This window comes from Nelumbo nucifera, chromosome 5, assembly GCF_055504915.1.
Source record: "Nelumbo nucifera cultivar China Antique chromosome 5, China Antique-T2T, whole genome shotgun sequence".
NCBI classification, from domain to species: Eukaryota; Viridiplantae; Streptophyta; class Magnoliopsida; order Proteales; family Nelumbonaceae; genus Nelumbo; species Nelumbo nucifera.
This window is the reverse complement of record NC_142653.1, coordinates 35,362,437-35,385,958: the sequence shown is the minus strand read 5'-3', so window position 1 is coordinate 35,385,958 and position 23,522 is coordinate 35,362,437. Positions and strand designations below refer to the sequence as shown.

At 39.1% G+C, this 23,522-nt stretch overlaps 2 protein-coding genes, 1 long non-coding RNA gene and 1 other non-coding gene across 5 annotated transcripts; all 4 read left to right on the top strand.

The window, feature by feature from the left end:
• The first annotated feature begins 2,081 nt into the window (after positions 1-2,081).
• Positions 2,082-6,920, top strand: LOC148791410 (uncharacterized). Of its 2 annotated transcripts, XR_016076806.1 has the most exons (3): positions 2,082-2,535; positions 3,867-4,324; positions 6,671-6,920. It is a non-coding gene; the product is annotated as an uncharacterized LOC148791410 (long non-coding RNA). The 2 variants fall into 2 exon arrangements; XR_016076805.1 differs by lacking the exon at positions 6,671-6,920 and having other exon boundaries at positions 3,867-4,522.
• Positions 2,302-2,388, top strand: LOC148791411 (small nucleolar RNA Z221/R21b). The gene has a single exon (XR_016076980.1). It is a non-coding gene; the product is annotated as a small nucleolar RNA Z221/R21b (small nucleolar RNA).
• A 7,508-nt stretch (positions 6,921-14,428) lies between the features above and the next one.
• On the top strand, positions 14,429-14,902 carry LOC148791409 (uncharacterized). The gene has a single exon (XM_088888166.1). It carries the CDS (start codon positions 14,429-14,431, stop codon positions 14,900-14,902), a length of 474 nt encoding a protein of 157 aa, XP_088744292.1.
• A 4,804-nt stretch (positions 14,903-19,706) lies between these two features.
• LOC148791408 (pathogen-related protein-like) lies at positions 19,707-21,097 on the top strand. Its single transcript, XM_088889117.1, has 4 exons — positions 19,707-19,982; positions 20,124-20,256; positions 20,343-20,641; positions 20,818-21,097. The coding sequence occupies exons 1-4, from the start codon at positions 19,824-19,826 to the stop codon at positions 20,959-20,961; spliced, it is 735 nt and encodes a 244-aa protein (XP_088745243.1). The 5' UTR covers positions 19,707-19,823; the 3' UTR covers positions 20,962-21,097.
• The last annotated feature ends 2,425 nt before the right edge of the window (positions 21,098-23,522 follow it).

The following is a 23,522-nucleotide window of genomic DNA, read 5'->3' as shown; positions in this document are numbered from 1 at the left end:
GAGTCTTAACACAAACTCTGATCCAGTTTCTCCAAAGCTGCCCAAAATTCATTTTCTCCAAAACCATATCCAAGTAGTGACAGTTAACATGATCATAACATTTTTCAACATCCAGTTTACACAGAACACGTAGGGTCCCCTCTCTTCTTCTGGACTCCAACAGTTCATTGGCAATGAGAACAGAGTCAACCATCTGTCTACTCGAGACAAAAGCACTTTGGTTAGAAGAGATAACACCGCCTAACACACACTTCATTCTTTCAGCCAAAACCTTAGCCAAGATTTTGTAGAAACTGTGCAAGAGACTAATGGGCCTGAAGTCCTTTATATTGACAGCCCCCTCAATTTTTGGAATAAGAGTAATGAAAGTTGCATTCAGACTTTTCTGGAAGGAGGCATTAGTGTGAAATGCCTGAAACACCTGCATCAGATCACTCCTCACAATATCCCAACATTTTAAATAGAATAGATTAGAGAACCCATCAAGACCTGGTGATTTATCATTTTCTAGCTTCTTTACTGAACCCTTAATTTCCTCTTCTGAGAATGATCTCTCTAACCAGATTTTCTCCTCTTCATTTAACTTATTAAATTGGAGCTTGGAGGGAAAAGGTATCTGAACCCACTTCTCTTTATAAAGGTTCTTATAGAAAGAAGTAGCTACAGATTTAACTTCAGAACTAGATTCACCACACCTGTCCTCCCACACCAGCTTGCTAATTGAAGAGAACCTAGTGTGACCATTTTCCATTTTATGAAAGAACTTTGTATTTTTATCCCCGTCTTTAAGCCAAATGGATTTAGCTCTTTGTCTCCACTTGCTCTCTTCCTCAACTGCCACCTTATCATATCTGATTTTTGCAATTGATCTCTTAAGTCTCAGATCTTCAGACAAGGGACCCGCCTCTTCAACTCTGTCAATCTCTACAATGGTGCTCAACAAAGCCTTCTTATCAGTAACCCACTTATGGGGAAAGTGAGGGCTAGGTTATGTTATATATATATATGTATGTATGTATGTATGTATGTATGAGTGAAGTGAGGGCTAAAATTGTCATTTGTGTCAATATAAGCACTTATGGGGAAAGTAGCTTACCAAACATCCCCACCTCAATAAGTACTTAAAAACATAATAAGTGATTTGAAAAAGTGGGTTATCAAATAGCCTAAATAGCCTAAAGGGCTTAAGTACTTCTTTTAATAAGTACTTGATCATCAAATAGGGCCTCAACACCTATTGGTATTTAGGAAATAAGACCAAACTAAGTGCTTATTTTAAAAGTAAAGGCTTATTTTTTAAGCCCAAATTTCCAGCTTTATTTAAGTGCATATACAATAAGCACTTATTCAATTTTTTTCTTCCAAAATTATCCATAGTTGAATTTTAAAATACCACTTATAAAATCATCCCTAGTTGAATTTTATAAAAGTACTTTTATAAAAGCACTTTAATGAAAGCACTTCTATAAAAGCACTTCTATGAAAGCATTTTTATAAAAGCACTCTTATAAAAGTACTTTTATGAACACATTTTTATAAAAGCAATTTTACAAAAGTACTTTTTATGAGAATTTTTTTTGTGAAAGTACTTTTATCAAAGCACTTTTATGAAAGCACTTTTATGAAAGTAATTTTATGAAAACATTTTTACGAAAGTACATTTATGAAAGCACTTTTATGAAAGCACTTTTATAAAAGAACTTTCGTCATAAAAGTGTTTTTATAAAAGTAATTTAATAAAAGTGTTTCAAAGGGTATATTTTGAAAATTGGAAAAAAAATGAAGGACAAAATAGTCACAAGTGCTTATTAGGGAAAAAGACTACCAAACACCCAATATAAAATAAGTGATTATATTAAAAAATAAGCCCTTGAAAAATTTGGATGCCAAATACAAATAAGTGTTTATTCAAATAAAAACTTATTTTTAACTTACGTACTACCAAATATAACCTTAATTGAAAATGTGATGGACCTCTTCAATTTAGCTGAGGGATGCACGGGGTAATTCCGTAAAATCACCTTTAATGTACTGATAATTAGGGTTTTATCTTGGGGTTCCTCGCTGTTAGGTCTGCTGCTTGATGTTCTTATATAAGTGAAAAACTCGGCTTCCCCGTTATTATTGTGTTCTCGCCGCTAGTGATTTTCGTTCTCTTTTTCCTGTGTTTCGTACTTTTCTTTCATTTGTTTGGACCCATTTCGTTCCATTGATCCTTCTTTCTCTCTTTCTTTGTTTTCCAATGTATATGATTTCCTTCGTGTTCTCTTATCGTCTTTATCGATAGAAAGTAGGCTGAAGGGACTGTGATGAGGATTGAGAATGTCATGCACCACTCTGATTTAAATCAGTGAGGAGAAATTGACTCAAACCCACATATCTGAGTCCCTTGATTTCATCCCTTCTTTGACTACTTACTGAATCCCTGTATGTATTTTGCGAGGAAGAAGAAGTGAACCAGGTGATGCGGCCTTTTTTTAAATCGCCGACCATGATGCGGACCGTACAGCTTTGCGCTGTTGGGGATAAATTTCGGTATCTGATGGTTCCCTAACTTCATCTTCATCCCTTCTGAAACGGTTTTTTTCTTTTATTTCCAATCTTTTCATTGAAGCATAATTCTGATTTTTTTTTAAATTTATTAATTTTTTTGGGATGTCAAAAAAGTTATTTGGGAGTCGATTACAGGTGGGATAGCAAAACCTTGGGAGTCGATAATAATAGCAGGGATTCCAAAAGCTTGGTGAAATGGGTCTATCTGATTTTGCATTGAAGCATGAAATGCGATGAAATCCTAAAACCATGAAAATTTAAGTCTCTGTAAAATATGTGGGAGGTGTTAAATTTACCTAATTTGCAGCAATACTACCTCCATGTTCTGTTGATGAGTAAAGATTGCCCTTCTGTGAGCAGGAGCCGGTTGTAATAGGAAGCACTTCATCTTAAACAATCAACTCAAATTTCGACCTGGAGACACCTCTGTATAATTCTAACCATTTTAACCCAATTTAACTGATGAAGATTCTGCAAAAGCTTCTGACACCCAGGTTTCGTAATTCCAAGTTCTAATTGATGAAGATATTGAGTAACTGAGGCAACTTGTTAATATAATTTTGTTCAAAAAAAGTTGAAGATATGTAAACATAGTGTCCATCTCTCTGAAATTAGGCAATATTGATTATAGGATATGCGAAGAAGCAATGGTATATCTCTTCCATCCTATCTCCCACTCAAATGCTCAAATCTTTGTCTTTTAATTTTCAATTTTCAGACGAAAAATTGCATTTTTCCAAAAAGAATTAAAAGAAAAAACCAAGTTATAGTGTTGGAGAGAAAAGCATGCCTGTGTTGAGTATACAAGGCATTAGAATAGATTTTTCCGGGGGTTTTATCTAAACGGCATCTCCATGGAAATCCTGAAGAAATTTAAGACAACTCGTCCTGGCTTTCTCCATTATCTAAGCCCAAAGGGTGAGGGTGAGGGGTGCATTTGCCATTGAAGATATTGGTGCCGTCTTTATGGGCCTTTCTGTGAACACATCTTCCAAGCTTTTAAACTTTTGGCCATCAACTGGAAAATACTGAATTTTGGTCCTCCGAATTTGCTGAAACCCAAAAGATTGTCAAACTCGGCCACTGTTATTTCTTCTCTTCTAGATTTGCCATAACAACACACTTGCATTGTCAAGAATATGATTGCGTTTGGCAATGCTTATTTTAAAGACTTGTCTCTTTTTTGTTGTTAGAAATTTAGTATTCATATAGGCATTTTAACCGCAAAAAAGAGAGAGGTCATAAAGACTTGTCTCTTTTTTGCAGAAGTTTAAGCATAAGATCATTCTCTCTGACATCGTGTTTAATAACAGATGGAGTGTTGTCAGTTCCTCCGACTTGATGTTGTTGAATTTGGAGATGCTTAGCCTCATGTCAAGCAACAGGTTCTTTGACCATTGAATCTCTGACCAATCTCCGACCTGATGTCACAACTGCACCGACGCCCTCATTAGTCTTCAAAGTTATATCTGAAAAATGAGCATATTCTCTTAGATAAGGAGGAAATGGAGAGGAAGAAATTGCTAGAGAGTGAGATGATTATCAGAATCATCACAAACCATTCAACTTATGACACATTTGAGCTTCCTTCCATCTTTGATTAATTCATCTGGGAAGATATCAATGTCGGAGATAATAAATATCTCCTGGTTTGCGAATTTCACTCTTGACCCTGAAGAGATCATCTATCACCAGAAACAGTGTGAAAGGGGAGGAGGCGACTATGGATACCTATCACGGGATAGACGGGTTCAGTGGTTTGCCATTTGTGGTAAGTTGAGTGGAATTTTTTGGACTAAATTTCCCTTTATATCTTTGGTTGATAAAGGGTATAAAAGTCATTTTATTTTAACTTCAATGTCAACTTAAATGACTACTAAAATGCCCATATTTGTCTATTAAATACATCTCTAATTGTAATCGTTGAAAATGTAATTTCAATTATTACTTTCTATCACATTTAATCCTCTTTCATTAAGTCTTATACTTAAGGTACTAACTCTCATTTTCTCTTATTAAATCTTATATTTAATTTATTTTTTACAAATAATGGTAATAAATAGATCTATGTCAATATTTTTAACAATATAAACCCATATATTTTAAAACTGGCTAAAATACAAAAACATTCTTTATCCAAGTAATGGATAAGCAATTCAACCATTCGAATCAAATAAATAAACCTATGAAGTCATAGTTAGGTAATGAAATTTTTAAATAGAAATAAATATATAAAATTACAAAACAAGAAAAAAAATTAGACACATTTATGATACTTCTATTAATTAAATTAGAAAAAAATAAGTGTAATAAAAAGAATTATTTTTATTGATAATGAAATTGAAATACCTACTTTATAACCGACCAAAAATGATATTCTTTTACTATTTGGAAAAGATTAATAGTTCAACTTTTGGGTCAAATGTATTAACTTTTAATGTCATAAATAAATAATAAAAATTAATAAAATATAAAATACATAAATAAAAAAATACATATATGTTGCAAAAAAAGAACATTTTGACGCATGTATAATATTAATTAATTATCATATTAAAGAAAAAGTAAGTATGGCATATCGAAATTGTTTTTTACACAAAAATATAAAAAATGAAGACATCTATAATTCTATATTTACACTGCTATTAAAAATATAAATAAGATTGTGAAATTTTCTTTTGATTAAAATACTCATTTTTGAATTTAGTCTCTATTTAATTGTGAGGTTTAAATTGTAAATGGAACTACTACTTTTCACTTCATTCAATGATGACTCTCTAGCTCTTTCTCTTTGTTTCTCCCTCCGCCCTATCTTCCTGCCACCGCCACTCCAACTTGCAATGGCGGTTCTCTCTCTCTCTCTTCACCTTGTCTTTCCCGCCACCACTTGTAGCGGCAGCTCTCTCTCCCCCATCTTCTCTCGCTCTCTTTGCCCCTGGTATTCTTGCCACCGCCACTAAAAGTTGCAGTGACGACAGTCTTCCTGGCACCGCTACTGCAAGTTGCAATGACAACTCTCTCTCTCTTTCTCTCTCCCCTGTATTCCCACCATTGCCACTATCGATGTCTTCTCTCTCCGCTGTATTCCCACCATTGCCACTATCGATGTCTTTTCTCTCTCCCCTGTATTCCCACCATTGCAACTGTCGTTGTCTTGTCTCTCTCTCTCTCTCTCTCTCTTACTCTCCCCCTATCTTCTCTCTCTCCCACTCTCCCTCTCCCTCCCCTATCTTCCCACCACCACCACCGTCGCTGCAACAAGCAGTGGTGGTTCAGTACTTCGGTGAATAATAATAATGCTTTTATTAATTATTACTTATAAATTATTTTTATTAATTATTTTAATATTTTTATCAAATTTACTTGTGTTATTTATTAATTATTAATTATTTTTTTAACTAATAATTTTTAATTATTTCATTATTTTTCAAAAATTATTTTAACTTTTATTTGTGTAAATTATTAATTATTTTAATATTTTTATAATCATTAATTATTTTTTTTTAATTTTAATTGTTTCATTTATTAATTAGTAATTATTAATTTATTATTTATTATTTGTATTGTTTCAATATTATTTTGAGGTTAAAAATTATTTTTTATGAGATAATATAAACTGAATCCATCATTTTCAAATTGTATACTTTAGGGGTAAAATAGTAAAATCAATAAATTTCAGATGATAAAGCGTTGATCCAACATAAACAAACTTATGGATTCAGATCTTCTAAAATGTAGAAAAGCAACTATATCTCTTTTCAAATTTCAGACACATTTAATATCTTTTTAACTTTTCAGATCTGAATTTTCAGATTTATCAAACGCCACCTTAGTTGAACCACCCAAGGGTAGGAAAATTATTGGTTGTAAATGGATACTTAAAAGGAAATTAAAATTAGATGGATCAATAGAAAAGTGCAAAGCTAGATTGGTAGTTAAGGGCTACACACAAAAAGAGGGAGTTAACTTTGAAGAAACATATTCTCCAATCGCTAGATTCACCTCTATTAGAACATTACTTGCTTTAGTAGCTTATTTTGATTGGGAACTATTCCAAATGGATGTAAAAACTGCCTTTTTAAATGGAAAACTTAATGAAGAAATTTATATGCAACAGGCAGAGGGATATGTAAGAAAGGGACAAGAAGGAAAAGTATACAAATTAAAAAGATCCTTGTATGGTTTAAAGCAATCTCCTCGTATGTGGTATTATACTTTTCACAGTGCAGTCACAAAACTTGGTTTTGTTCCTAATACTTTTGATCACTATGTTTATGTCCTAAATAGTGGGAGTTCGATTGTGTTGTTATCTCTTTATGTGGATGATAACTTGATTGCTAGAAACGATATGAATTTAATAGAAAAGACAAAGAGTTTCTTAAACTCTCAATTTGAAATGAAACAATTAGGTGATGGTTCTTTTGTTCTTGGAATAAAGATAGAGAGAGATGGGAAAACAAGAACTTTGACCCTATCACAAGAAAGATACAAAAATTCCACCCTTAAGAGATTTAGAATGGATGAATGCAAACCGGTTGACACTCCAATAATTATGGCAACAAAACTAACAAAAGAAATGTGCTCATCAAATGAACAAGAAAAGGAAGAAATGTCTAAGAAACCTTATGCTCAAGGTGTAGGCAGCCTTATGTATGGCATGCTCTGTACCGGACCTGATTTAAGTTTTGTTGTTAGCTTCGTTAGCATATTTCAATGTAACCTAGGATTATCTCATTGGAATGCAATAAAGAATTTTTAAGTATCTCCAAGGAACTAAAAATACTAAGCTAACCTACTCTTGTGGTGAATTAGAACTAGTAGGATATAGTGATGCTGACTTTGCAGGAGATGTTGATGATAGAAAATCAAGAACTAGCTATGTCTTTTTCTTAGGAGGAAGAGCAGTTTTGTGGGCCAGCAAAAAGCAAGGTTGTGTTGCTAAATTTACAATGGAAGCGGAGTTCATTGCCTGCAGTAATGCAGCCTTTGAAGGTGTATGGATCAGAAGGTTCCTAGAAGAACTTAAGGTGGAAGGCCTGAATTGTGTCTCAACCCTAATTTACAATGATAATGAAGCTGCCATTCAAACCATAAAGAATGGGGAAATTGGCTACAAGGGAAGACATATAGAGCTTCAATACAGATACTTATTTGATATCTACCAAAGGAAAGAGATCCTGGTAGAGTATGTGCCTTCTAGAGATATGCTAGCTAACCTCTTTACTAAGCCTATTACAGGTGATAACTTCAAAAGGCATAAACTTAGTATGGGTCTCGAGTGCTAGCTGAAATCTTGGGCCTACAAGGCCAAGTGGGAGATGTTGATCTGAGTGGCCAGATGCCCTTGATTCAGAATAACTTTGGTGTATGGATAAATCCTATGGCCGATGGCATAGCCTACACCAATGGGTAAATATTTTTTGCTTTTGACTCCCATTATTTGTGCCTATTTACAGATAAACAAACAATGACCATGTCAGCTATTTATTTGCTTGGTGTGGTCAAAGTTTGGCAAGGTAGTTGAGAAATCTAGGCAACTAATCCTACCTTGTGGGACACTTGTCCCTTGATCCAAGAGGCTGATTAAGTCAAGGTGGTTGGTGAATTCTCGGATAAGAAATGCTCTCCCTTCCAACAATAAAATTTTGTACCGTTGTGGTCTAACAAGTGCACAAGTAATATACTGAGAAAACCTCACTGTTGACACAACCTCCTTGGGTCATATCCACAGTCTTCAATTTTATATTGGAGTACTTGAGCAAGTGTTACTACCCGTTTGATTTATTCAAAGCTACTGTATAGGGTCTTACATTTGGAGCTGCCTCTTGGGGCCAAATTTTCTTCCTCCTCAATTTGATGCCCAATCATTGAGAGAATGGAGAAGAAGCTGGCCTCTTGGAAGGCAAAAAATTTATCTTTTGGTGGTAGGGTTAGATTGATTAAGAGTACCCTTTCCAATCTCCCAACATATTTTCTTTCTCTCTTTCCAATCCCAAACAAAATAGCAAAGAGGTTGGAACAACTCCAAAGGAACTTCTTATGGAGGGTTGAGAAGATGAGAAGAAAATTCACATTGTCAATTGGGAGCAAGTGTGCCTTCTAAGGATGTGGGTGGTCTGGGAATCAGGAAATTGAAAGAATTTACTTCTGCTCTTCTTAGTAAATGGATATGGAGATTTGCTTTTGAGAGGAAAGCATGGTGGAGGAGTCTTATTGCAGCAAAGTATGGAGTGGTATGGGGTGATTGGAGAACTCTAGATCCCCTTTCATTTGGGGGTGGCTCTCTTTGGGCAGACATCTCTAAGTACAACACTCTTTTTATGAATGGGACCAGTTTTAAAGTCGGTAAAGGGGATAGAATCAAGTTTTGGAAGGCCCCCTGGTGTGTGGAGGGTCCCTTGGCTGAAGCCTTTCCTCGTCTATTCCAAATTGCAGTGAATCAAGATTCTTCAGTTGCTGATAACATTTGCATCTCTGGGGATTCTTTCACTTGGACTCCTCTCTACACGAGGAACTTATTGAGTTAGGAAGTGGATGAGTATGTGGATCTGTTGAAGCTGATTCAAAATCAGAGAGTTGATTTGTGTGTGGAAGATGAATAGTCATGGAAGTGGAATGCGGATGGTAGCTTCTCAGTTAAATCCCTTTTTCTTAAGATGTATAGTTTAGATCAGGAGAACTTCCTTACTAGGCAGATTTGGAATCCAACCTACCCCTCCGAGGTTAACTTCCTAGTTTGGGCAATGGCTCAGGATAAATGTTTAACTATGATTAATTTGGAGAGACGGTGTGTTCAGATTCTTGATCCCTCCTATGTTCTATGTGGAAAGTGTGCAGAATCTATAGAGCATTTGTGTATCCACTGTTTGGTTTCCTCTTCAATCTGGGGACATTTTTTAAAGAATTTGGAGGTTTATTGGTCTATGCCTAAGTTTGTGAAGGAGTTGATATTGGGTTGGAGATTGGAGGGTTTTAGCAAGAAAGGTAATCTTGTTCTTTAGTCTATTTGGACTAAAAGAAACAATAGAATCTTCTATAATCAATCTAAAATCCCAGAAGAGGTAGTGCAGAAAGCGATGGGGAAGATTTGTTCCTAGGTGTCGGTGAATGAGGAGTATAAAAATCAGAATGTATCTCACTTATTTTGCACTAAATCATGGATGTAATTGTAATCTGTTTTGGGCCAAGGTAGACCTAGTGGTCTGGGCCTTGTTGTAATCTTCATTTTCTCTGAATAAATTACTTTACCATTTTCCAAAAAAAAAAAAAGAGTAGAAGAGTCATAATCAGATAAAAAAGGAGTTAGGTGGGTGTAGTGAGAAGTGATTTAAGTGCCTAATTTGACTATGAATAGGGCACTGGACATACAACGAAACAGGATTTTGTGACTGATGAAGGGGGAGGGGGGGGAGGGGGGGGAGGGGGGGGAGGGGGGGCGTGGATACGATCCGCTAGCAAAGCAACAACTCAGTAAGGAGAGACTCGTGAGTAGGTCGAGAGCTCAGTAATCGGTCACCTTGGCGTAAATCTACCTCGGTATGTAGCCACATTGGAATCAGGTCACCTTGGCGTCCCGACTAATTCGTGACATAGGAGCCGAAGTGACACATACTCGGCCCTAGGTGACTTTGAACCCCATGGGATCACGCCGCATGACGGTAGGCCTTATCCTCTCCCCGTCCGGATCGGGTGGTAACGATAATGATCGTAAATTGGCATGATACCCTCCGGATAAAATGGGAACAAACCTCATCCATCCAGGCCGAAGATCCCGGAACTGTTCCGTGAGGTTCACAACAGCTTTGTATATAAAGGAAGCAACCCCTCTGAGGCCCAAGTACGCATGATATCATCTGCTCACTAGCACTTTAGCTCAATTTCAGCTTGCTATCTACCGCAAGAATACAAACTTAAGCATCGAAGCGACCTCACCGGGTTAGCCACCCCGGATTCTTTGAGCTCACTATTTTTCATAACCATCTCGTCACGTAGTGAAACTCCAGGTCATCCTCTAGAAGGGAGCATTCAAATCGTACTCCATCAAATGGCACCGTCTGTGGGAACTCGAATGAAAGGTCATCTTAATATCTCAATAGATTCCCCCAGCAACACCGGGAAAGGTATCAACATGAACATCGCCGGGGAACAAGATCCGCTATCAACTCTCCCTTAGGGTCCCATGGTGTGTATCGGTCAATTTACCATCCCTCTCACAGTTTCGAGGTTCCCATCACTATTTGTACCACAGACCACTTCGCAAGTGAGTGCCCCGCTCCCCCGGTTGGTCACCTCTTTTTGAGAACTAGTTGTGATTCCCTTTGGGGCCGGGCACTTGCAATTCGATGAACTGGTGCAGTGTGTCCGAACCATGCAAATGCCAATGCAACAAATCCTACAGTTCTAGTAGCATTTCCTCCTCTACACCCGAGCCACCAACAGATCCTGCCTCGTTATGTTTCTCAGTGTCAGAACGTCCGCCAATCTCCCCATCATGGTGAAGGGACATCACAGGTACCAATATTCCCTAGAAACCAAACTCCACCACGAGGCGGGGCAGATAGACAGTGCATTTCCCCAGTTTCTAAAAGGGGGAACCCGAGTGAGAAGCGTGAAGGCAACCAGTTCGACAGAGCTAACCAACCATAACACCTACGACCTGAGAACAACAGATCACAAAGAAAAGAACATCAATATGAAGTCAGCAGACACGCCATTGATGGGGTTCAGCGGAGAAGTGGTTAGACCCCTTGGTAGAGTTACCGTACTAGTGGATGCAGGCAGGTGGCTGAACATTGTGCGGTTTGAGCACACCTTTTCAGTGGTTGTGACTCCATCCCCCTACAACGCAATTGTAGGTCAGCCTATCACACACGTCTTACGTGTGATAGTGTCTACCCATTACCTAGCCACGAAGTTTCCAACTGATTATGGCGTAGGGGTGATGCGAGGTGACCAACTCGAGTCACGCAAATGCTACGTGACCGCCCTTAAAGGAAAGGCAAAGTTGGCGGAAGATGTCGAACTAGAGCAACTAGGGGAGCACGTAGAGGAACAAGCTGCCCCGACAGAAGAAACGGTTCACATACCAGTTTTAGAGACCGATCCCACCAAAACCCTTGAAATCGGTGCACAGATTAGCGAGCCACTTTGAACTCAACTAGTAAGTTTTTTACTTAAAAATGTAGATATTTTTGCTTGGTTCGCGATGGAGATGCCCAAAATTGACCCTAAAATAATAATTCACAAGCTTAATGTCGACCCTCTAGTTAGACCAGTAAAACAAAGAAAACACAACCTTGCCCCGGAACGATGGAGGGTAGTCGATGAGGAGGTCGGGAAGCTCCTCGCGACATAATTCATCAGGGAAGTCCATTACTCGAGCTGGGTTGCCAACCCTGTGCTGGTGAAGAAGGCCAACGGCAAGTGGTGCATGTGCGTCGACTACACCGACCTGAACAGAGCCTGCCCAAAAGACTGCTTCCCTCTGCCTAAGATTGACCGCCTAGTAGACGCGACCTCGAGGCACGAGTTGCCGAGTTTTCTAGGCGCTTACTCCGGTTACAACCAGATTAGGATGGATCCTACTAACTAGGATAAGACTACATTTGAAACTGAGCTCGGGCTATACTGTTATAAGGTTATGCCCTTCGGATTGAAAAACGTTGGGGCAACATTCCAGCGCCTTGTAAACAAAGTTTTTGAACCATTAATTGGCAATAAAATTGAGTGTTATGTTGATGACATGCTCGTTACGACCCAATTTTCAATCTCTCTGTTAAATGATTTGAATGATGTTTTTCAAATTCTAAGGGAGCATAACATGAAGTTGAACCTGAACAAATTTGTCTTCGGAGTCAGGTTGGGTAAATTCCTAGGTTATATAGTGAACCAACCTGGCTTCAAAGCCAACCTAGAAAAAATTAAGGCCATCCAAGATATGAAATCGCCTCAGAAAATAAAGGAAGTCTAGAGACTGACCGGCCGAGTAGCAGCCATGAGTTGGTTCATGTTTAAGTCGATGGGTCGGTGCCTGCCCTTTTTTAAGGCAATAAAAAAGAACGAGCACTTCGAATGGACTAAGGAGTGTCAGCTTGCATTTGACGAGCTGCAAAGATATTTAAGTACCACACCGGTTCTAACCCGACCTAAGGAGGGTGACGAGTTGAAATTCTATCTCTCCACGAGCGATGAGGTAGTTAGTTCGGTACTAATCAGAGTAGATTGGGTCCAACACCCTATCTATTATGTTAGTAAAGTTTTGTAGGATGTTGAAACCAGATACCCCGAGATCGAAAAATTGGCTTACACGTTAGTCATAGCAGCTCGGAAACTATGCCCGTACTTCTAGGCCTACACCATGGTCACCCTCACCAACAGACCTCTGTGGCAGATTTTGCTCAAGCCCGAGGTGTCTGGGAGACTGACAAAATGGTCCATCAAAATAAGTGAATATGACATCCGGTTCGAGGCCCACTCAACGTTCAAAGCCTAAGTCTTGGTGGATTTCATCGCAGAATGCACGTTCATCGTGCCAACCTCGGTACTGACTGATCCCGCTATTGCGTTGAAAGCATCATCCGGTGTGGCACCTGTCCCCGTTAGGATTGGACTAATGTGGGACTAGGAGCCCTAGATTCTCCATGTAGATGGCTCATCGAATCTGTGAGGCAGCGGCGTTGGGCTGATGCTGTATGGCTCAAGCGAGGTGAAGTTGGAGTATGCTCTTCAGTTTGGATTTGATGCGTCGAACAACGAGGCAGAGTATGAAGCGTTATTTGCCGGGCTCAGCTTAGCAAAGGAAATGGATGCAAAACACCTCATCGTGTGCAGTGACTGACAATTGTTGGTCAACTAAGTTAATGGTGATTACGAGGCTCGCGACCAAACCATGGTAGCATACTTAACCAAGGTTAGAGAGATTTTACCGAACTTCGACTCATGATTCATTAAGCAGATACAGAGGTCCGAGAATGTTGAGGCTGATGCACTGTCTCGATTGGCCAGTACCAGTGAGAACACGAAGCGGATAGTATACATCGAAGACTTGCCTCGCCCTAGCATTTTCGGGGGGGGGGGGGGGGCAGAAGAGGTGGCTCCTATGTCTGTAGCGGAACCGAGCTAGATAGATTTGGTCGTCGACTATTTTCTCCATGGGGCCCTGCTAGTAGAATGCAATGCAACTCAGAGGGTAGAGCGGTAGTCAGCTCGGTATGTTCTGATCGATGGGCAACTATATAGAAGATCCTTCACACTCCCCTACCTATGTCGCTTCCGACCTTCAGAGGCTGATCAAGTACTACACGAAATTCACAAGGGACTCTATGGAAGACACTTGAGGGGCAGGGCACTTGCCTAGAAGGCACTGAGGCAGGGATATTACTGGCCTACCATGAAGGCAAATGCCCTTGAGCTAGTCAAGAAGTGTGGCAGGTGCCAAAGTCATGCCAACATTCCCTACCTACTTGCTACTGACTTTAAGTACCTCACCAGCTCATGGCCTTTTGCTCAACGGGGGATTATTTCCTTGGACCTTTTACCCCAGCAACCGGGCAGAGGAGGTTTTTGGTGGTAGCTATAGATTACTTCCAAAAATGGGTGGAGGCCGAGCCTTTGATAACCATCACAACGCGGAACATCCCAAACTTCCTTTGGAAGAACATAGTGTGTCGCTTCAAATTACCTCGGGTGCTGATATCCGACAATGGGAAGCAGTTTGAAGATATCAAGTTCCAGAACTAGTGTAATGATATGGGAATCCAACAAAATTTCACCTCGGTGGAACACCTGCAAGCGAACGGACAAGTTGAGGTGACAAACAAAGCAATTCTCCGCGGACTGAAAGCTCGCCTTGCCCGAACTAAGGGACTGTGGGTAGATGAATTGCCCAATGTCCTTTTTGGCCTACCGAACAACCATTAAGACCGCGACAGGTGAGACACCCTTTAACCTCACGTATGACACAGAGGCGATGATCCTAATAGAGATTGAAGTGCCAACATTTCAATTTGAAGCATACGAAGGGGAAGCAAATAATGATGAGCTTCGTAGCAACCTGGACTTGATAGAAGAAGTACGGGACTTGGCCTACATTCGGACAGTGACTTACCAACAAAGAGTAGCTCGATACTATAATGCCCGGGTAAAGAAGCGGCAATTTTGTGTTGGCGACCTGGTCCTCTGGAAGGTTATGGCACCAAAGCCCGGTGTGGATAAGCTAGGACCAAATAGGGAAGGTCCTTACCGTGTAAGATGGGTATTCGGGGAAGGCACGTATGAGCTCAAAATCATGGAGGGAAAGCAGGTACCTCGTGCTTGGAACGTCAACAACCTAAGGAGGTACTACCTATGAGCTCATCTGTGGGATTATTGATCTGGAGAGAGGACAATGAGTCACTTCCAGAAGCCTAAGGACTACGAGACTGAATAGGAGAGGGCGCAATGAGTCACTCCTGGAAGCCAAAGGCTATAAGGCTGAGTTGCAGAGAGGACAATGAGTCACTCCCAATGTGACCTAGTCGCTTCGGCATAGGTCATAAACAAAAAAAAGGGGGAAAGGGCTCAACAACATCAGTATATGAAAGGAAGTAGCATGTACATAGACAGGTTGGACATATGCCCTACAGTGCCTATCTACATCGGTGTACAACAACGTTCCCTATTCCAATTCGGAGCCTAGCTCTCTAGCTCAGCACTTCGGGATAACCAACACTTAGAAAAATTTTTTTGACATACAAGATTATTTGAACTTCTGTATTTCATTAGATGAAAGTTCAAAAGTACATAGCCAAAAAAAAAACAGAAATAAGAAGAAAACACAAAACTAACTACAGTTTTAACCGAGCTCGGAGGCTCGGGATATGCACATAATTACATGGGGGTCCAAGAAAAGAGGCAAGTTTCAGACATCAGACTTTCTAGAATCTCCTCCAATAGGTAGGTCGGTCTCCATGTGGTCCTCCTCCGCTTCGTCTCGGCATGCCTCCTCTAATGGTCCCACTTCAAGGAGTTCGTCACTGCTTTCTCCCTCTTCGGAGTTAGGTTCCTCGTCGGCCTCCTTCGCCATCTCCAGAGTAATAGAAGACATGGAGATGGATCCGAGGTTAAGCTCGGTGAACTTCTACCGCACCGACCACCTACAAAGTTTGAAGCCCGATCGATACGAGTCAGAGCCGTACTCGACTTGGAGGTCGTGAAACTCGGGGGACTCCTTGAACTCCTTGATGCCATGATCTCTTTCCTAAATCCTCGCCTCCTGAACTGCAGTGTTGAAGAGGCCATGATCTCTCTTTGGCCTCCCGAGCTCGCTTCAAGCGGATCTCAGATTGATAGACTAGCAAGTGGACAACAAAGTTCACGTAAAAAGAAAAGCAAGCGTAAGTATTTCCGAAGAAAGAATAAGAAAATAAATGAAGAGGTAGGTACTTACCACCATACAATATCTGGCTGCTCTTCCTCTTAGCTGACTTGTTGGCATGCCAGCCCACTCTATGACCACCATAGGGAACACTGCATCTTTCCTCTTGAGGAGCCTGAGTCTCGGAATCATTATGCTTTCCTTTGCCGAGGGGGGCTGAGGCTCAGGCACCGAAGTACCTTCAGGCTCACGGGGTGGGGTACCCTCACCCTGATCTTCCTCCAGGTCAACTACCGGAGGATGGGGACGAACATCCTCCCTAGGAAGCTCAGTAGTGGTAGGCTCTAGCGCTGTGGTTTTGGGTTCGACAGGAACCGAAGGGGTAGCCTCCTTGCGATGAGACGTTTTTGAGGCCTTTATTTTCTTCCCCTTTTGAACGCTCTTCAGGAGGTTAGCGGCGTCGACACCCGTCATAGCTTCTACAAAGGAAAAAGAATTCTAGTCAACTAGTGCAAATAAGAGAAAAAGAGAGAAGTAATGTGTGTGCCGAAGTAGAGGTCTACTAGGAGGGTTCAGCCCAGCTCGCACAAGCTTCTCATCGGCTAGGAAATCTCCCATCTCTAGGCCAAGGTCCCTCCCAAAATGGATGATTGCACAAGCTTTTCAAAACTGGACCAAACCAGATGGTTAGACCGGAAAATTTGGGAACCAAACACCGTTTCACCTCAAAACCGCTTTTTGTCCAAAAACCGTTTATTTGGTTAGTGAACCGCTGACCTGGGCAATCGAACCGTCAACCCGGACAATAGTTTTTCTAATTTTTTTGTGAGAGCGGGTCTTCCGTTCGGACCAAACAGTCAAATCGTTCGACCCCAGAATGGTTTTCTATCCGATCCAATTTTAAAAACCTTGGATGGGGAGTGGGTGCCTTGCCTTGAGCTTGCACTAGCATGGCACGACTCGCACGACCCAGGACGCCTCATGGGCCAGCACGACACGACTCGCACTTTGTGCGGGCCACATGCGTGTTGTGTCGTGCCGACCCAGCACGACCCAATTTACACCTCTACTTGAACCCGCCCAATACTGGGGACAGGGCAAGGAAATTTGAGGTTTCTCCATCCTTGATGAGGAATATGGTGCTTTGCCCTTAAACTCGCCCGACGTTGAGGAGTGGTTACCTTGCCTTGAACACGCATGACACTAGGGATAAGGCAGGAATGGGGTCGAGTATCTTGACTATGGGGTAGGGAAAGGGATGGGGTGCCCTGCCTTGAACCTACGTCGTTGTCATTCCTATATAATTGTTAATTATTAGTGGAATTAATAAAAATGTTAACTTTTATAATTATTTTTATTTATCTAAAATTAATCAAATTTTCATTTAAAAATAATGAAAAGAATAAAAATTATTAAAATTACTATAGATTATTAATCAAAATAAATTTATTAAAAAATATTTATTTATATTCAATTAACAATAATTATTTCTTATAAATCAACATTGAATGAAAAATAAAATTATTAAAGGAGTTAGATGGGTGTAGTGAGAAGTGATTTAAGCGCCTAATTTGACTACGAATAGGGCACTGGACATATAACGAAACAGAATTCGGTGACGATGTCAGAAGTCAGAACTAAAAATAATGTGGGTCTCTTAGCCAGGATCAGCTGTTCAACAGAAACCTACACGATATTTGATCAAACAAACTACATGAAATATTGCTAATGCTTCATCAAAAACCTTTTCACGTAACTTATCAAGAAAAAAAATCATTTTCATGTAAATTCATTATTATAAATAATAGTCCTTGGAGAAAATGAATATCACTGGTCTGAACTCTGAATGCATAAAATTATAATAGGCACGTAATTGGTGGACGTCAAATTTGATGGAATTCCAAGGCATCACGCCAAGGTCTGTTTCTTTTGATTTGTAGACTTTGTAAACGTTATGTTCCTTACTTCCATATAACACTTCCAAAGTATCTAATTTCCGACTCAGAGTTTGATTTTAACAACCCAATTAAACCCGAGTTATTTAAAAAATCCGCTCTAATTAATATCTAAATTTAATACATATTACTATGACTGTGCATTTGTTTACATTAAATTAACATGGGTTTATTAATAAAGTTGATTTAAATATTGGATTTTCTTTAAAATCTTATAAATTCAAGTGTTATGGTAGTTATTTTTAGGGAGCATTCTTTTTCTGGATTTGAGAGGGGAGAAATCTGATCAATGGAATTTTAGTTTTAATTGACCAAGAATTCCATGCTCATTTTTCAGATTAATGTGGGGATTAGGGAAAGTTTATTTTCCAGATACCCATCTCCTAGGTGAGTAAATGACACTTTCACTTGGGAGGGAAGTTTCCAACACTTAAATGGGACAAAAATGCCTCTTTTAATAATGAATTTTTATGGTTAAAATGGTCATATCCTTTTTTTACTTGGAAAATAAAAGAACATGGGTAAATACACTTACCCGGGTAAGTGTTTCCTAAGAAAAACTTACCCAGATAAGTAACTTACCGAAAAGCGAGCGGGCCCTTAATTCACTTATTAACAAAAAATCTACCAGGAAAGACATGATACCAGATAGGAGTAGCAACAGGGCAGGTTTCGGGTGGGGTTGGGGATTATATTTCTTGTCCTTCACACCAACTTTGAAATAAATCTCAGCCCTTGACTCTTATCCCTGTCGGGGATAAAAGTTGCTCTCCATCCCTGATCCCTGAAGGAAATGGATTTCTAGTCAAGACTTTGAATTCTTAAAATTTTTAAATTAAAATTATTTTGAAGAATAAATTTACTTAAAATAAGGAATTGGTCACTTTTATAATATTATGGGTCCCATACAATCTCTGCAACTTAAGAAAAATGTTCAAAGTATTCACATATATCAGTCTGTGTCGGCCGATAAATATCATATTGAGAGCATCCCGATACACTCCTATAGAGAATGTATCGGAGTTCTGACCAATTCAGGAATGGAGGAGCTCTAAACCAGTCTACCGGCATATCAGACGTATCAATATTTAAACCATGCTTAACAAGATTAATGCTCAAGAAGCTTATCAAATCTGGAGTGTCTATATTGCATTTCACCAAAACATGACTAATTGGTAATAGAAGGTTGATTAGATTCATTGGAGTTCTCCTAGCTCCTTGGTCTATTGTCTAGTTCTTGATTGATTTTGAATTTTTGATAGTTGCGTCTACATTTCCACGTTACATATTGTCACATTGGTCAATGTCGGTGTCGCCACCTTAATGGAAAAGTCAAGTCAATTAAATCTCTTCCTTAATTCCAAGTCACATATTCTTTTCCTTAATTAGTTCTTATTTGCTGGTTGTATTTTGATTGTATTCTTTAGCATTATTCAACGATCGACCGATGTACCGTTATTTGGAACAGAGTTTTGGATAAGAGTTAAAAGTGGTATGTGTAGGTGAGAGAGTTTTGGATAAGAAATCAATTGAGCGAATTGTTCTTTCATGATCAAGTAATTTAATTACTAGTGTCATTGTTATACTTATTGGACACTTTCCTAATTAGTTAAGAGGGTCTAACCGCCGGCGGGAGGCGGCCGGGAGCTGTCTTATGGTTGGTGCAAAGCAAAAGTACACGTGGTACAGATGTGGATGGGTTCGTTCGGATCTGGTCTCCTAATTGGGAAAGTCGTGTAAGCATGGAGTAATGAAAACCAAACCCATTTGAATGGTCTCTATTCTCTACATGCTTGCATGGATTTGTCTATATATATATATATATATATAATCTTTCCTCTTCGTTATCTACATATATCGGCCACCTCATCATAGACCCTCGGTCTCTCCACCCTCACATAATACAGAATACACCCAACGTAACAGACAACAAGCTAAACCTTTTTGCAAGCAAAAGATCGATGGCTTCCTCTAATGCTGCTACTGATCAACCCGTGGTTGAGGGTGACAAGTACAGATCACATATGTATGGAGAAGGAGAGAAGAATACCAAATGGAGGCTTGGTGCTCCTCCCAACTACGATGCTGTGAACAAGCTCTTCGAAGAAGGCCGAACTCAGGTTTCAATTCTCTCTTTTCTCTCTCTCTCTCGCATATCACTCACAGCTTTAAGGTTCGTTCTATTAGCAATGAAATAGCTAGCTTTGACTACTACAACTCTGATCAGTATTTAATATTATATTCTTCTGATCATTTTGTAGGAATGGCCAAAAGGGTCACTGGAGGAAAGAGTCCAAAATCTTGTGAAGACATGGGAAATGGAGATCGTGCATAAGGTCGATCCGGCTGATTATAAAACTATAAACACTACAAACTTTACAATCAGCATAAATGGTAATTACATACTTATAATTAGTTAACTATATATTTCTATCTGCAAACTAAACTTCTCATTGAAACAACCGGTGGGTGAAATGTAGGAGGTAAACCAGTGCCACTTGAAGAGGTTGGGAGAATTGGAAGTTACAATTTATTCCTACAAACACCCTTGCCACCGAACTTACGTGTTTATGATCCATCCCTTGAAACAAGTCAATCGGCGTCTCAGGCTTTCCTCACCACATTCTCTCGTGGGTTCGCTGTGGAAATTCTTCAAGTATATTCAGGTCCTCCGGTGATTGCCTACAAGTTCAGGCACTGGTCTTTCATGGAGGGTCCTTTCAAAGGCCATGCTCCCACTGGGGAATTGGTGGAGTTCCATGGAATTGGCATCTTTCATGTACGTCTCTTTCTCTCTCTCTCTCTCTATTCACCTACCTTATTCAATTCCTTCTTAGTTTTCTGCACCATTTTCATCTTATTAGTAGCTAGTGTGTAATTTCTTTATGAGATTAATTAGGAATGGAATTGCTTACTCATTTTGTTGTGTGGGGTTCCATCGATCGTATTCTTCAGATGGATGAATTGGTGCGCGTTAAGAGGGTAGAATTCTTTTATGATGGAAACGAATTGCTGGCAAGTCTTATCAAAGGGCCTACTACAGATGGATCAGAGGCCTCAACCAAAGCATCTGGGGGTTGCCCATTCTTCCACAGATGAATTGGATGCCATGACTCTATGCGAGAAAGTGCATGTAATGTGTAGGAGGAATAAATGGCATTTCTACATCGTTTGTTCTTTTCATCATTTATGTTGAAGTAACAGTTGGAATAATGAGAAGTATTGTTGTAATAAATGAAACTTATTTGCTTACATTGTCAAATAATTAGGGGTGAGCATTATGGACTTTTTCTTTAGTAAAACGCCCACAGTTTTGAATTTACTCATTTTCAAAGCATCAAGGCAAAAATGTAATTTGAATTACTACTTTTCACTTGATTCAAGTCTTTCTCAGGAAGTCTTATATTTAATGTGTTAATTCTTATTTTCTCTCATTAAATCCTTTATCTGAGATAATTTTGTTTCTCACCAATAAATTCTACTAATTAAATTTATCTCCAATAATTTTAATAGTACAAAACCTATATGCTTAACGCCAACTTGAAAATAAAACCATTTTTCCATTTGATTAATAAGTAGTTCAATCATTCGGGTCAAATGGATCAACACACAGGGCCATAATTAAACAATAAAAATTTAAAAGTCAATAAATAAATAAATTTACAAAAAAAAAGCAAAAAGTTTGGCCACATCTCTAATATTATATATTTATCATATTAATGAAGAATAAGTATGATAAATAATAAATACTTTTATTAATTATAAAAATGAAATGAAATACAGAATTTAAAATTGACCAATAGATGAAATCATTGTTATGTTCAAGTGGTGGGTTCATGGTTCAATGTTTTAAGTCAAATGGGTCAACTCCTGGTGCCATAATTAATTAATTAATAAAATTTTAAAAAAGATAGAGACATAAAATGTATAAAAAATATAGAAATTTTGTAGAAAATATTTGGGTATATGTCTAATGTTATGCATTCATAATATAAAACAAAAAATGTGATAAATAAAAAAATAATTTTACTAATGGTGAAAATCAAATTAAAAATACACTAACTTGAAAACAAATTGTTTTTCCATCTATGTTGTGGTCAATGGTCCTACTCTTTAGGTAAAAGGGATCAACCAATGATGTCATATTTAAATAACAATAATAATTGAAGAATAGATAGAAATACAAAAGAGTTATAAAATATAGAAAATTTAGAAAAAGTTAACATATTGAAAATATGATAAAATTGAAAGAATGGTAGGATCCATCTAATGGACGCCATAAAGGTTGCGGAATGGGTGGGCGAATTTCAAAAATTTTCCTACCTTCTCCCAACTGGGAATCATATTCCCTAAATTTAGAATACAATATTCAAGGATCCTAATTGAACCATAATCAAACCAGATCTGAACCAAAAGATAAAAGGGAGGAATATACCTGATCCGGAGAAGCAATATCTCCCAAAGTTGGTGTTCACGCCCAAAGAATGCACCAAGATCCATTCCTGCTGAAGATGACACAGCTGTGGATGGAACAGAACCAGCAGGGTGCGTCCTACACACTGGATCCTTCGCAAGAACCCTCTGCAAGCACTAAACACTGAGTCTTTTCAGTCTTTTTACAAGACTGATGTCCAGAACTGATTTCTCGACATCCTTTTGTTGCAAAGATCGAATCTTGCAACAGTGAATGGCGGCAGCTGGAGGAGAACTCCTGGGACGAAGATGGCTGAAAAAAAAACTGCTTCTCTTCTCTCTGTAGTCTATATGAGATCTAATCTCAATTCGCAGGAAGCTTTCTTGCTTTTCACCCTTGGTTCGAAATCTGATATATTTCTCTTAGGGTTTCGCCTCTTTTCTTCTTGATCAAGAAACCTCCTAATGAGGAGTTATCCCAATCCAAATCAGAATTTGGATAGGGGATTATCTTAATCTTATCTGCAGATAAAGTTAGTTTACTCCTGATCTTATCAGGAGGTTACCAGATTCAAATCTAATTTGAATTTGGTCTCCAAGAGTGGATAAGGTTAAAGGCCCAATCCTTTTACTAACATTAATCTCAGATTCGCCCCATAGATGGGTGATCATATCAGCCCACCTCGAAATGGGCTTTTGGCCCATTAAGTGTTTAGTGTCTAATTACTTTCCAATCTGCTGCCCGGTTGGGCTTCTTTGTATGGCGTGGGACCCAAGCATTGATCTACACACCAGCCACATGGGTTCGGCCCAGCCTTTAATACAAAGCCCAGCCGAATTCACTGAAAAACTCAGTAAACCCCTGAGTCCATCATATGGACCCTATGGGCCCAACACTTACATTAAGTGGTCCCTGGGCCAAGCCATCTTATAAAAACCCAGGGACTGTGGGCAGGTGCAAGATTAGCCCATCAGGTATTATCCTAAATGGTCTTACACTTAACCTCTCAGCCTTTAATGATCAAGCACTGCCCGACAAGAGAGGACCTCTCCCTCGGCTGCAAGGAACAGTGCCGCACTCTCCTCTCACATGGATCCCGGGAATTAAAACCATTTGCAAACATTTTGAAACCGTACATATATATATATATATATATATAAATATATTAATTTTGCAAAACAAAAAATCCAACGATTGAAATCAACTGCCAGCAGTTTGGTTTCCATCAGAGAGAGTGCCTTTCCCG